This window comes from Halyomorpha halys, unplaced genomic scaffold (genome assembly GCF_000696795.3).
Source record: "Halyomorpha halys isolate HHAL.00 unplaced genomic scaffold, Hhal_1.1 Scaffold2246.1, whole genome shotgun sequence".
Taxonomy (NCBI): Eukaryota; Metazoa; Arthropoda; class Insecta; order Hemiptera; family Pentatomidae; genus Halyomorpha; species Halyomorpha halys.
Window position 1 is genome coordinate 1 of NW_027109453.1, and position 16,260 is coordinate 16,260.

General features: G+C 29.0%; 1 protein-coding gene across 2 annotated transcripts in view; it reads right to left on the reverse strand.

Moving 5' to 3' along the window:
• Window positions 1-1,050: 1,050 nt before the first annotated feature.
• Window positions 1,051-16,260, reverse strand: part of LOC106691325 (coronin-2B) — a 23,871-nt gene continuing 8,661 nt past the window's right edge. For both annotated transcript variants that reach the window (XM_024363237.2, XM_014437057.2), the window contains 10 exons: window positions 14,681-14,830; window positions 13,625-13,789; window positions 12,740-12,961; window positions 9,686-9,772; window positions 9,469-9,591; window positions 9,266-9,383; window positions 7,283-7,419; window positions 5,951-6,025; window positions 4,728-4,880; window positions 1,051-3,158 (listed from right to left, as the gene is read on the reverse strand). In XM_024363237.2, the coding sequence (XP_024219005.1) occupies window positions 3,024-3,158; window positions 4,728-4,880; window positions 5,951-6,025; window positions 7,283-7,419; window positions 9,266-9,383; window positions 9,469-9,591; window positions 9,686-9,772; window positions 12,740-12,961; window positions 13,625-13,789; window positions 14,681-14,830 (1,365 nt within the window). In that variant the 3' untranslated portion in view covers window positions 1,051-3,023. The remainder of the gene's footprint in view (window positions 3,159-4,727; window positions 4,881-5,950; window positions 6,026-7,282; window positions 7,420-9,265; window positions 9,384-9,468; window positions 9,592-9,685; window positions 9,773-12,739; window positions 12,962-13,624; window positions 13,790-14,680; window positions 14,831-16,260) is intronic.

Here is a 16,260-nt window from a genome sequence, read left to right on the forward strand (position 1 = left end):
AACTTTATAAGATTTAATTTTATTATCTTTAGAATAGATTTGATTTATTTTTTTCTCTTTGAAGTTTGGATGCAATAATAACAAATTTTAGTCTTTAAAACGCATTTTTATAATAATAAAATTTCGTTAACTTTACGTTTTTATAAATGTAATACTACTCTCAGCAAATTGCAATAAAAATAAATGCTAAAGTTGTCATGGAAACAATGTTGATTTATGTTCATTAATAAAAAAAACATAGTTCCCACAAAAATTTCAGCTTGTAGTTTTATTGCAACTAATTTTAAACCAACTCTCATCTCTTATCTGTTAGGCTAGTGAATGACTGAATTTATTTAAAAAATAAATAAATAAAAAATGTATTACATAAGTTTGTCATGGCTATCATATTCATCTTCCAATCTAATATTTCTATAAAATATTTAATTATTTATAACTTATAGTTATAGCATTTCTATCTTTAGCTAAAAAATAATTTCCAACCGAACTGTAGTAGATAAATTTGAAAAAAAAAAAAATTGTTTTGTATAGGGACAAAAAAGAAATTTTTTTTTAATATTGGAAATTTTTTGAATTTCCTTTTTGAAACATATTACTTAGGTTAAATACCATAAAAAAATCTTTGGTTTCTTCGAATTTATAAATAAAATTCATAGTTTTTTTTTTTTTATGTTAATTAGTCAGTTGGACAAAATTAAAATAAAAACAAGCATGATAATCAGAAATATGGTCATTGTCATAGATTTATTATTATTACTTTTTTGTATAATTTAATTACATGACTAGTTAAGTAATAGATACTGATTTTAATTTATTTAAAAAAACAAAACATCTGTAATACCTTTAAAGAAAAATAAAATAAAATAAAATAAAATAGATTAAATTATCATAGAATAATTAGGGATTCAACAAAGCACTTGAAGATATACAAGTGATAACTTTAAATCGGAAAAGAATGTGGGGTTTGCTGACCATTTTTTAATAGTTAATTTATATATTTAGAATCTGTACTTGTTAAACTGATTCTATTGTGTTCTTATTTATAAAAAAAAAAAAAAAAAAAAAAAGGCACAACGGGCAACTTTCTCACAACAGAAAAATTTATAAATGTAATGATAATTATTATAAACTAGCATTCAAAATGTTCTATGAATAATTGTAGCAAAGAAATATTAATTATCCATAAGTCTACCCTTAACGTAAGTGAAATAAACATGAACATAAGTGAAACTCCTCTTTACAAACATCTTTCGAGAACAGACAACACAACTGTATAACCTATCTGTCTGAATCAATCATTGGATCTCTATAAAAGAAAAGAAACGGGATATACAAAAGTGACATACAAGAATTTAGTTACTACAGTAGAATCTCTGGTAACTGACCTCATATTAACTGGACAACAGAGAAAAAAAAAAAAAGATAATAATTCACAGAGATTTCACATTTAAAAATTTCGTAGTGTAAAAATTTTATGGAAAAAAAAATAACAGATTTTTTCAAAAAATAAATTTCCTATCATTGATAGTTTGTATTTGCATATTTGTTTGTTTTTTTTCTATGTTTTCAAGTACATAATATCAGTGTCAATTTATTCAAATTTTTTTTTTTTTTTTTGGAACCAAGTTTTCAATTTAGTAAATCTTCAAAATATAACCTTTAAATCTCTAAAAAAATAATCCATTTTGTTTTGTTATAAGACATTGACCTTTGTAGAATTAAAGATTTGCTAAAGTGAAAATTTTTGGTATTAAAAATATAAAATTTGAAAAAAAAATTGACAGATTCTTTTAGAACGAAGACACAGATCTGTATATAAATTTTACAAATGCCATAAACTAATTTTATTCAATATTTCCCTTTGAAATACTATACTTAATACTAACCAGCCAAAATTGGGAACTACTTGTGAAAAATAAATCAGGAATTCTACTGTATACTTAAAATTTTAGCTCACTTCAATGTATTCATCAGAATGGCTAATCGATCATGAACCTATAACATTCTTTATAGAAAAATGTCACTATATGTATGCACATCTATACCTTTTTCTGGTTAAATTAGCTCTTTTTCTTCCAAATTAATACCTTTTCTTAGTAATGTAAAATACTTAATGCAATAGAACTTCAAATTCTTAATATAATTATGGATCATGCATCCAGTCAGAAACAAACATTATTTTAATGAAATCCTCATTTTTTCCCTATAACATTGTCATTTTGTAAATAAAATTTCTGTAATTTTATTGAAAAGTACTAATTTGGCTTGAAAAAAGTACATGAATATTTTTTAATTGGTTTTGTGAATTCAGAAGAGAGACGAATGATTATTAAATATTAAAAATAAATTTCTTTTGAGATTGGTTTAATTATATTCAAATTTTCTAAGGAATTAATAATCTAGTCTACATAAAATTGTTGGCATAACTAAATTACATAATTTTATCAATGTCATAATACAATAGCAGTCTTTAAGAAACATGAATATCTAAGTTGGATTTTATCAGCCTGTTATTTCAAAGTGATATCAATATTTAAGGATATCATCTGATGAATGATTTACACTAAATATATATATATATATAGAAGGCCTTTCACCTAAACATTATCTTGTACTCGGTGACATTATAATATATTTGGAGTTTCCACTTTTCTCCTGAAAAGAGAGCTGTGATTTCAAAGATAAAAACCTTATCTAAAACTAAAACATTTCATATACCAACCTTAGTTGCAACAATATAACAGCTTTGTAGAACCAATGGTCAACGAATCATTGCTAAACAAATACAAAAAAAATTCACACACTTATTCTAATATATTTTCTTTGAAAAATATTTATACTTTCAGTGTCTATAAATTTAGCAAAAATAAACATGTTACATCACATTTTAAAATAGTGTGCGTAAAATTTGAATGCAAAAAGCATAAATATTTGCTATTCAATGTACTTATAGCATTCACTAGCACGTAAGCTTTAATGTAATGCAATAATTCGCAATGTTGAAAAAAAAAATGCATCCTCTCTTAAGCAGTTTTTTCAATAGTTGATTTCAAATATTTGATCTCTGATTCGAGTTCTTCAATACGTTTGTCTTTCAGTGTCAATTGTTTCCGTAAAAGGAGAACTTCTTCGCTCAATCTATCATAGGATCGCTGAAGCTAAAAAAAAAGTAAAATAACATGTAAAATTTTAAATAATTATTTTTGTTTATTTCAAATAAATCATTTATCATTGTTACCACTAATAAAAATGGATAAATATAAATTATGACAGAATTTGAAAATTAACTTAATGAGAAACATTTCCTGAGGATTATTTTTTATTTATTTAATGATATTTACAATTGTATTTACATAACAACACATCCAGTAAATCTGATGAAAGATCATCATAATATGATAAAGGCATGTAGAGAAACTACCCATCTTCTTTTCAGATGCCTCGGAGGACTTTCAGGAATGGAAGAGGAAGCAAAGTTAGAAACTAGCGGGTTTGGGTTGTTAGGGAGTTTATAATGGAAGGATTAAGGTTTGGGCAAGATTGGTTATAAATGGAACACTAAGGACTTTATGGATGATTTTATTTGTGTTAAAGTAGCATTGAGAATTTTGGATTGGATATGAGAGGAATTTTAAGGTTTACTGGAGCCCCAAAACTCAACTCTGTATGCCCAGATGGGCCTTATTACAATCATGTAGATCAGTCTTTTGTAATGCATTGATAGTTTAGACAGTTTGTCAAGTAAGTGCTGTAATAGTTGAAATCGACGTGCAGTTCCCTGTATTCTCAGTCTTGTGTAAGGATTATAAGTTAATCGTTTGTCCAGATGAAGTCCAAGATAATGGATCTTTTCTGAGATTGAAAAATTTTTTCCGGATATAAGAGTAGAGGGATAAAAGGTAATGGAGAGTAATGAAAAATACAAAAACTTTAACAGATAACATGGACGAGAAAAACATCGAAAATAATTTTTTTAAACAAATAAGTTTTACCATATATAAAATTAATTTTTACTCAATGTAGGTTGTTAAGTGAAAGTTCTGCTATGAACCACAATATTTTATTAGTATTTATGAATACTGTGTTATTTGATAAGCTAACCTTTTATTTAACAAAGAAAATTATTCTTTGCGAAATAAAAAATAAGTTGAGATAAAATGTATATTATTTAGTAACCTATTTCACTCTCCCAGTTCAACAGTGTAACATCTCAAAAAATGGTAATTTGGAGTTTAGTGAGTTGTAATGGAAAAACTCTTCCTTATTAAATTTATTTATTTGAATACATCATCAATTATATTATATTTTGTAAAGATAAACTTAATTAAAGTCTTGTTAACATAATGTTTTTTGATTTCTCCTTATTTTTTATAAATGAAATTATATTTATTAATTTATTTAAAAGGACAGAGAGCAGAAATGGTTATTGTGACTATTATACCTAAGACTAAATAAGGAGACAAGTTTAATAATGAAATGTGAGGATATAATTATGTTAAGAGTACCTGATGACGGAGCAATTTTTTTACTTGGATTTTATGACATATGTATAACTATGATTCTGTGTTTTACTTTATAGATTTTATCCTTATTGCTAAGATTACATGCATATCTCAAAATAACCATTTTTTGAGATCTTACTCCGTTGAACTGGGACAGTGATTTATGCATGGATAAATGAAAAAAATATTTAATTAATATATAATAAACACTTTCGATTGACGTACCTGATTATAAGATTTAACTTCCGAGTCATTTTCATTCAACTTGTTGTATTTATCTTCACTGAATATCGGTTTGCCAAATTTACGCTGTATCTGTTGAAATTTTGTACTCTGATTTGAAGAAGTTTTGGCATTTTTTTCATTTTCAGCATTGTTCTGAAAAAGTAGCAGATTACTGTTGTTATTAAGTCAAAAGATTGAGTTTGGAACATAGGATATGATAATACCATTAAAAAAAAAAAATAATCAATACATTGTTATTGTAAAATATCCTTTCAATCATGTTTTTGTCACATAAATATTTTTTTTTTATAATTACTAAATTTTTAAATTAAATAATACGCAGCCTTTTTATTTAATGTAAATTTTCATTAATGTCCACTTTTGAGTAATGACTCAAAAATTTAGTTCTGATGGGTTTTTATGCAGATTTTTTTCATGACTTTTGTCTGTTATAGAGGAGCGAAAAGTACTGATGAGGAACAAAATTTGTGTGTATGTCCGGAATGAAGGATTTCTATAAAAGAGAGGTATAAATAAATTAAATTTGTACTTTATGGAGAAGTAGCGGGGGCAGTGGGCAAAAAAACACAAATAATTTTTTATCCCTGACCATCTCCACTTATTAATCTACAGTCAACTATCTACACCTCATTACAAATATGTACTTTGTTGGCCAGGACAAAACCTTAATAATACTGTCCTTAATGCTGCCTATACATCAACAAAAGGGACGTGACGGCCGTACGGGTAGGGACGTAGGTCCCAGAGGCACCCGGTTTGGAATGTTGTGGGTTTGATTCCAACTTGGGGCAGTTAATAATTATTTCTCGGTGGTTCTGAAAAATGAATCTTGACAGTCCTACCCTGGTTAGTATGGGGCAGCAACTCTAGTAGCCACCAGGGGTTGGCGAAAAGGACCACTAGGCTCACTTGCCGGACTTGTTCCCCCCATCTTTTACTAATAGCAATACTGGCTAAGAGAATTTTCATTACAGACATACCAAATTATATATAAATAAAGTATTTTGATAAACAGAACTTGTTATAAATACTAAAGGGTACAAAGTATCTTCTAAAATTCTTGGTTAAGTCCAAGTCGTCAATAAAGGATACTCAATCTCCTAGCTTGGCCATAAAAGAAACTAACACTTTTATCTGCATCTTTCATTTCTAGCAAACAGATAATGATTTGTCATAATTAGTAATCAAAAAATAGTTCTTACCATTAGTTCTTCTTTCGTGTGACAAATATGATTGTTAATTGTATTTTGAACAATATCTGGCACTGTGTCCCTTTGCTAGAAAAAAATAAATAAAAATTAAAAATACATAGAAATTTGAAGCTTTTTAGCAGATAGAAACTTATTTTCTGAGTAAATAAATAAAAATACCTTCTGTGAAAGTTATGAAGATGAAAATTATGTATTGGTGATGAGTCCACCAGGATCATTAAAAAAAATCTTTTTTTTTTTTTTTTTTTACAATATAAATATGTTTATATAAAAGGAAGATTGTCCAGGTGAGGTCAAAATAACTCGAATAGTAAATAAAATATTTATTGTGAGCCAACATTTCACTAGGTAAAAGAGAAATATAAAAAAAAAAAAAATAATAAAATAAAACAGTACACACTAAAGACGGAAAATAAAAATAAAGTAAAAGTCCAGAAAAAAGGATAATAGTGAACTAAATTATTTTCCTTATATTATGCTACACAGTCAATCAACAATTTTTCGAAATATTTCATGTTTTTTTTTTTTGTTTTTTTAAATCAAATTTTGAAACAACTTTCTACTGGTAAAAGTTTCCACTAGACGCTTTCTAAGGGTGTAAATCATCCGTATCCATCCGGGCAACATGTCCAGCCCAGTGAAGACATCCAATCTTTTTAAACCTGATGATGTTAACTTCCTCAAATATTTCTGTCTACCCAACCTTGACTGGACCGAGTAATCTTCAAAATGTATCAAAGTTATATCTCCAGTATTATAGTAATATTTTACTACAATTCCTGCTTGTAAGTAAGTGCAGTACGTACTGAATAGCTGTCATTGCGACTCATTACTTATTAATTACAGCCTTATGATCAGAGATGGGATAAATAAAAAAATTATCTATAGTTTTAACTAATAGCGAAAATTGCCATGGATACGACCCTTATTCATGAATGAACTATTGATAAATAAATATTGTATCCATGACAATTTTAGATACTAGTTTCAACTAAAGTTAATTTTTTCCTAGCTCTGCTTGTGATGCACACTTTTATTTTTTTATCAAGTTTACATGAATTTTTTTTTTTTAAAATCATAAATTGTTGAAATATAACAAACAAATCTTAGAACTAATGGAACATGAATGACTATAACTTTATTGGATTGACTGAATGGTAGGAGCTAAGGATACAAGTTGTTCCTCACAAGTTTTAATTTTAAATAAATAAATAAAGTCTTGAGACAGATTAAAAAAAAAAAAAGTTTCATTGGTTAAAAATAGTTCTATTTCAACTTGAAATTATTACATCTACAAATTGCTAATAATGTGAAACAGCTTACATCAAGAGGTCTGTAATCAGGTATCGTTTGTTGACTCAGGAACGCCATTTTCATATGATACTTATTACCAACGGAACCACTGTTTAAATTTTCCGCAGCAGTTGAAATTTTGGGTTTGTGCGTTTTCACAGCAACACCTGTATGAAAATGTATATAGTAAGAAATTAAGAAAAAGTAAATAAAATTTTATACTTTAAACATTATAAAGGGTGTTTATGAAGAGTATGTGCTGGTTAAAAGTTAAATATAACTTATTATTCAGGTTAATTATCTTAGACACTCTCATGATCACTTTTTATTACCATATATTAGAAGAGTAGCAATCAGTGTTCAATGCCATATTAATCTCTTCAATTTTTTTTATCCATTTAATTTGAATACTCATTCATTGCTTTTTATTAAAGAAAGACCATCTCCAACTGAACACCGCATTCTAATGTATGTATACAGTACTCAGTTGAGGATGTCTTATGTCACCATTAGTGAAACTCTTCTAATACAAGACTCATAATATTCTTAATATTAATAAAAAAATTATCATGAAACTGTACGAGGCGATTAACCTAAATAATTAGTTCAAATTAAAACAACTTATCTACAACTAAATAAAATTAAAATTTATTAAAAACCAAAGAACTCGGAACGAAATAATTTATCTATTAAAAATATAGGCGTAATAGAAATCTATAAAAGGAAGATAGAAGAAGGAAGAGAGGCGTGGTCAAAGAAAAAACTCATAAATAAAGCATCCTGATGAATGGCTTCAGGCTCTACATGTCCCATCCATCTTAACCTCCTTTTCTGTATATCTTCAGATATTAACCTACCAGTCTCTGCAAGCAGTTCACTGTTAGTTCTTCTCCTACACAAGATCTCTCTGCTAATTGTAAGGAGGACTTTCTGTTCAAGTCTCTTGGATTCAGCTTTCTAGGGTACCTCTTAGAGGCCAGGTCTCGCAGCCTTATATCAGAGCTGGCTTTATCATGATATTTCACACCCTTAGCTTCAGATTTTTAGAGATTTCAGTATTCTTGACAGAGAGAAGGCTATGCTTACGCTTGTAATACGCTGGTCTATCTCAGTTCTTTTATCAATTATTGATGTTATTATGAAGCTGAGGTAATTTTCACTGTCAACTTTCGGAAATAATTTGCCATCCACACAGACCATGTTGTTCAGCTTACAACCAGATAATTTTATCCTTCATTGACTGGCAAGCCAATTACCTATACTTCTCTTAATAGAGTCTTTGGGAATCTTTTCATGTTTTCTTGGTTACTTCCTAGGACCACAATGTCGTCCGTGTAGGACAGAACTTTATGTTTCATTCCGATGTGTACCCCAACATTTTCGCATGATGTTCTTCTAATCACTTTTTCTAGGGCTAAGTTGAACAGCATTGGTGAGAGTCCAACTCCTTGTTTCAAACCTGTTCTGAATTCAAAAGCTTCAGATACTTCTCCTTGTATCAGATCTGCATTTAGGATCATTTGTACATGTGTTTGTCAGTCTTACCAATTTTCCATCTCAGTCATAATTTTCCAAAGACAATTTCTGTTTAAGCAATCATAGGTTGCTTTGAAATCGACAAATAAAGAATGCACATTCTGATCTATTTCCCATCATTTTTCGAATATCTGTTTCATGACAAAGACCTGAACACAAGAATTGTGTTCCTTCCTCTCCAGAACTCTACTTGGTGTTTGCCTCTTATATTCTCATAATACCCTAATCATAATACATTCATCGGTCTGTAATACTCCACTATATTCCACTTTTTCTACCTTTTGGTATGTCATTTAAACAATATAATTTTTAGTAAATGATTTCCCTTAATAGGCCTTGATATATGCCTTAATACATATTGTTAATAAATACACTATTTACCATAGAGATCATAAGTTTTTAATATATTTAACTTTTAAATAGTACATACCCTTTTTGGATTAATAAATAAATAAATTCTATACTTATATACTTTACCTGTCTTCATAGACATTAGTATAGGAGGTTTATTAACACCGTTAGCCCAGTCAGATGCAGAAACTGAGGGAACAGGTGCAGCGGTATCGGGATACAAATCATCTTGGAACTGATCACTCTAAAATTAAAATATTAAAAAAGAAAATTATTTACTATTAAGTGAAAAATTTTTTTTAATGTATAAATAATTAAAAATATATTACCTTTCTTGGTACAATCATGGATACTGGTTCACACAAGGGTTTGGTGGTATGGAGTTTATAAAAGCGGAATATTTCGCACTGAGTTACATTGCACCCTCGTTTTGGCATTATACCTAAACTCCTCTGATCATAAATAAACAATTAATTAATTAATAATAATATTATTAGTCATTATATTAATTAAATTGAAAAAAAAAACAAAAAAAAAAAAACGAACCTGAGGTAAACCTGAAAGGTATTGGTTGAGAAAATGAACCCATGGGGCTGAGTCAACTATTTCATAATACCTGATGTTTCCATCTCCCTATAAATTAAAAAAAAAAACTTTAAACTTATCCATATAAAATTATTTGTTTATTTCAGAGCATTTTTATTATTACTATTTTGAGCCGTAGATTTGTATTTATTAGACTTTACATGGTGTCTATTAATTTTGGTGATTGAAATTACAAAATTTTCAATAGTTCATCAAAAAGTCAATAGTTTTACAAAAGAATTTTTGAATTTTTTTTTTTACGTGCGATAATTAAACAAGGCAAACAAAAAACCTGATTTACTTTTCTGTTTTATATATTTCTAAAGCTGCAGAAATTTTAATGAGTTGTTAATAGTTGACCATAGATTAATATGAGAAGATGGTCGGGGGTGCGGTCAGCAGAAAACGCAAATAAACAAAAACTTATTTATTTGGGCTGAAGTTTCAACCTGATTTTCAGGCCTTCATCAGGACTTGAAAAATTCTATCTCTTTTTTTTTTTTTTTTTTACACGAGATAAAGGCCTGAAATTCAGGTCCAAACATTGGCACAAATAAATGAGTTTTTTTTTTAGTTTTTTCTGACCGCGCTCTAGATCTTATCTTCTCCTCGTATCTAGATTTTAATACTCTGAATAGACCCTGGCCCAAATTCAGCCATGGCAGGTAATTATTTATTCTGTTGCTGTAATGGGGTCTGGAGTCCTCCTAGGGTCTGTCAATGGACCCCTCATAATATAGATACCTTAAGTAGGGAAAGATCTGGCAGCTGAGCGTGATCTTGAAAAAATCACCTCGTTGTATAACAGCTGTTCTAAAAACAGCACTTCTTCACAAAGCACTTAACATCTGACCCTCCTTGGTTCGTAGGGGTTCACATTATAACAATAATTATTATTATTAGGTTTTAATACATTTTATTTGCACTTAGAATCACGTTTTTCTTTAACTTCATTATATATATATATTTAAACTTTTGACTATGCACTTATAATGTAATGAGAAGATGAGGCGTAAATAATTGACTAGATTAATATGAGAAGAAGATGGTTGGTAGTGCAGTCAGTAATAATAAACACAAATAAGTAAAAGCTACTTTATTTGTACCACAACAAAAACAAAGCACAAATAAAGTAGCTTTTACTTATTTGTGTTTATTATTACTGACTGCACCCCCAACTATTTACTCCCCCACATTGAGAATCTACAGTCAACAATAAACACTTCACAAATTAATTAATTATACCATTTAACAGTTTAATATAACAGTAATCGAAATAAATATAAAATTTTATATATTTATATATATTATAGCGATATTTTACATTTATAGTGAAATTAAATCTGCACTACAATAAAATATGGAGGGTCAGAGTAGCAGTACTTTGTAAGGAAGTACTGTTACTAGACCAACAGTTGTACAAGGAGGTGATTTGGTTAGAATTACGCTCGACCGCCAGGTTTTTACCTAATTAAGGGTTCCCACTTTACGAGGCTGGGTGGACTCCGGAGGGCTCCCGAACCCAGAGGGCTGACTCAATGGCTACAGGTAACAGATAATAATTATATGCCCGACCGGATTTGTACTCGGATCCCAGGAATTAGTAGTTAAATATATAGATATATATACATACTTTAGTTAATAAAACATTAAAATTACTGAATGTTGTCATGAGCAAAAAATGAAAATAAGAAAGAGACTTATGATATAACAAAAAGGATTAATATTAACTAATTTGAATGTGTGATTACAATAAAAAGGAAGTATTATTGTTGTAGTGTATTATAAATAACATGTAAGAATAAATCTATATTCTTTATGATTTTAATATGAAATATAATTTATTTGTTATTATAATAATTAAATCTTTGTGGTGTTATTTTTCAATTTAACAAAAATTGTAGTCAGATGAAACATTCAATTTACTTAAAATCCTTATTAACAGTACGAATTTGAAAATTAGTTTAATCGATGGACTCATACTACGAAAAATAGACCAAAGAAGAAATTGGTCAATACATTATTATTAGAATAGTTTATTTTTAAAAATAACACAATATATTTTTAATATTTCTTGTTCAATTTATATTTTAATTTTCAAAGATATTTTTTGTTTTTATTGGGATTTTTAAAATAACTTTATAACTTGTAAATATTATTAACAGTTATATTTTGCTAAATAAGTAAATATATTATATGCAATAGTTGCATTCATCTAGTGTAAAATTATTTTTATTTTTAAGGAGGTGTTGATAGTTGATCATAGATTAATTTGTGGAGAAGATGGTTGGGGGAGGAAGGGTGCGGTCAGCAAATAAACACAAATAAAAAAATTAAATAAATAATTTTTTGTTTATTTGCTGACTGTACCCTGAACATCTTCTCCACATATTTTTATTTTTGATTTATTGGGCATAAAGAAAGCCTTTAATAACATGTTTGAAAATTTTCTGTGAGCGTGGGGTCCTGACTTCAGGGCCTATTTTATCCCTGAATATGTTGAATACGACTGACACACAATAAAAAAATTATCGGTATAAGCTGTAAATTGAAAAAAATCACTAAGATTGTTTACCCCATTACAAAATAATAGTCTAATTGTCTCTAGATTCTTTAATTAAACATATTACATGTCCAACATTTTGGCCGATCTAGCCACCATCAATGACAATCTTAGTTTTAGTATCACATCCCTCACATAGATTTATTGAAATTTGCAGGCTATTATGCCCAAGTCATTTTAACTGTGTTAAATTGACTTGGGCATAATAGCCTGCCAATTTTAATAAATCTATGTGAGGCTGTGATACTAAAATTAAGATTGTCCTTGAAGAAAGGCCAGATTGGCCGAAATGTTGGACATGTAATTATGTTTTAATAAAGAAGATTAAGTAGATTTGGATAAATCTTGTTATAATTAATAAAACTACTGGTCTCAAACAAGATGATAAAAATATATAAAATGGTAAATAATATTAAAATTAATACTTGATTTAATATGAAATATATTCTTACCTTTCCAGCTAAAAATAGAATATTTGTGTCATAATCAAAATATGGGAAAATTATTCCAGAAGATGAATCGACATATTCATTAGCAAGCGGAGTTACTAATGAATTCTCGTTCCAAATGGCCAATTCACGGTCACTACGTTTCGAAAAACCGACTGTCGCGACGAGGCCATTTTTCAAATATACAGCTTTACTGCATCTATTTCCATTGTGACAGATGCCTTCCTAGGAAAAAATAACAAATAACTATACTTCTAACAGTAAGAAATCTATTGCAATAATAACTAACAAATAATTAAAGTAATGTTAATTAAAAAAATAAATCAGTTTAAGTTATATAAAAGCATCAACAAATAGGAACTTGTTAAGCCTGCGGTTGATTTATTAAGTTTTTCTTTTAAATATTCTTAAATATACTTTTCTTATAAAACAAATCCTGGATTCTATACAATTTTACAACTAACTGAGCTAAATGTTATATTAGTAGGATTTGTTTTTATAAGGCAAGGAGGTTAAGATAGGCGGAACATGTGGCTCGAAGCAATCCATCAGATGCCTCTACATAACAATGAATGGCAGTATTGTAGGCAAGGGACCACGTGGGAGGCCAAAAACCAGATAGATAAACAGAATCAACAAAGATGGGAAAGAGCTGCATGTAGAAAAGTGGAAAGCAGTAGGAGAAGGTTGGTTCAGGCGGCCAAAGATCCAGAAGGAAATTCTAGTGGTTGCAAGCCAACCAGAAAAAAAAAAAAAATTTCATTTTGAAAGGATCATTCCCTAGGCGTGGTTGCAATTACACCCACATTAATTTACAACATAGCAGAAATAAATAAATTAAAAACTGCATTATATTTATAATTTTAAAGTTATATTACAATTACTTACTGATATAACGAGTCCAGTCCTTGGGTCAATTATTCTCAGCTTTTTATCTTTTGAAGTCGTTGCAATTCGAGAACCATCTCTATTAAAGGAAAAACTGTGCACTACGTCGGTGTGGCAATCTATAATGTTCAAAGCCTCTCCTTTGCCAACGTCCCAAATAATAACCTTTGAAAAAAAAAATTCTTATTAATAGATTTTATGGGAAAAATTTATTAAAAATAATAATTGAAAATATTTTTATTTTTCTTGATTTCATTAGCTAGCTAAGGTGATCCCTTATCCAGCTCCTTTTAGTCTTCAGTACGTGATGTCGGGAATGTTTGAGGAAGCCATATCTTGTGCCAATCTATTGGTGTGATAGTAGAGTTTATCATGAAATGTCTTATATGATGTTTTAATGTGGTTTTGTACAGTCAGCATGTGTAAGGGCTGTTATAGCTTAGGGAGTAAAGGCACAGGTTTTTGCAACCTGGGAACTACAGTGGCACCAGTCCGAATCCAGCCTGGGGGTTGACTTTTATTTCTGAAGTGGTCCCACGAAATGAAAATTTTACCCTCCACCATATTGATAGAATAGGGTGGTAGCCTGTAGATAACCCCCCTCTGTCATAATGTTCACCATATGTCAGAAATGACCAGGAAGGGGGTCATAAAAAAAAATTTGGTGTGAGTTCTGTTATCTACCATATAGATCGTGTAGTTTGACGTAGTATTTTTTATAGAAATGTTTGTAGTTTGTTTATGTGAGTATTTTTGACTGTCCAGTTGATTTGTAAAGCATACGTCTAAAGGGGTTTCGGTAAACAGGTGTATGTGTGTGACTATCTCAATTTTAGAATGGATCATTGGTGAATTAGAGAATAAAGTAATAATTAATATGAATTGAATAAATAAATAAAGAAATTGCTAAATAACATAAACAAAAAAATTTTTTTTTTATTTATTAAATTTCAGAAATAATTTTGTGCTATTTCTGAATTAATCCAGAACCTAACAAATTAAAAATAATCATACTATTATTTATATAGATATCTTAAATGATCAAACAGAACAAACCAAGTAATCGAATCCAACACTAGCAATAATATTTTCAGCAGTAGGATGCCATTCAATGTAACCAACCCTACGTTTATGGGCATGCAAGTCAACAATCCAATCGGTCACGTTTGAAGATAAGCCTCCTTCTGGTACATACCACAGCTTTATCTAAAAATAACAATGAATAAATAAATGAAAAGAAAATTGTCAATCCATAAGAAGAACTCATATACACTCATTGTTTGACACTTTTGTAAATTTGTTAAAACTTTTTTATTTTAAGTAATACTAAAAACTGGATTGTTTATAATCCTAAGAAAGTTCAATCCATTAATCAATAAATTTCATTCTTTTGTAATGTATATTAATATATAGGAAGCTGACAATACTGTGCATTATGATACCTCAGAAGAACTGTATTATGCCATTATAATTGTGATTGTTACATGTGCTGTGTTGTAATACTGATGATCAAATATAATGTATTTTGAAGAGTTGTTGAAGGTAGTATCTTTTGTTAATTACCAACAAATCTACATTGGTGACCCGACGTAATATCATATTAACTTGAGAAGGTGTTCTCTAAAATCTTATCTCCTATACCAGATTGTTTAAATTTCCGTCAGAGATTGAGAGAATTCCTCTAATTTGTCTAACCAGAATAGAATGTTTTTAATATTTTTTCACTAATTTCAGTTTCCGCAAGAGCATTAATTTTTAAAGACTTTTGCTGGGTTTGAGAATACCTAATTCAATTTCACTGACTGATTTCTTACTAACGTGTATTTATTGGATTCATTCGATGAAACGATATTCCATACATTTTCTACCACTTTTTAGGTCTAACTCGGCAATTAAATAGTTAAATTTAGCCCTCTAGGATGTGATACCAGACAGTTGAAATTGTGCTTCTACCTGATAAAACTAGATATCTGGCTTGTCAGACCAAGAAGGTGAAATTTTAACAATTAGTGGATCTATGAATGGTGTAGTAGCAGTCAAATTGATATTCGAAGGCTCAGAATCATCTTGAGTAATTGAAGTAATTTAAAAATGAAGTTATGTAAAACAATAATACTGTTGGAATGTTTTATGTTTAGCTGAATTAAGGTTGTTATCATGTCTTGTTTGTTCAGCCCTGATGAAGACCTTAGTGGCGGGTATTTATCGGGTAAACCAATATTTTCAAGGATATGGAGAGGTAATTTTGGTCAGAAGAATTGGCAGTACTGATTACCTCCCTATCCCTTCAGTATGCGTTGAATTGTTTTGTAATAATGGCCTACCTCTTTTTGTATAGGCCTTTTTAGGCTGTTGATAAGAGATATGCTGAATTTGGTTTTAATTCGATTCATCTTATCTTTTTCTATACTGATAGTGATACTGAATTGATAAAGTGTAAACTGATAATTTTTAAGTAGTAGTGGTCTATGAGCCTTAAGGTATTGTTTTTGGAATCTTTAAATTATATACTAACAATAATTGTTGTTTTTTTTATATTTATTTATTTATTTTTTAAGTGTTTGCTCTCTTTAATTAATTATATATATAAATGATTGATTGTATTTTACAAAATATGAAGGAGATGGTTGGGGGTG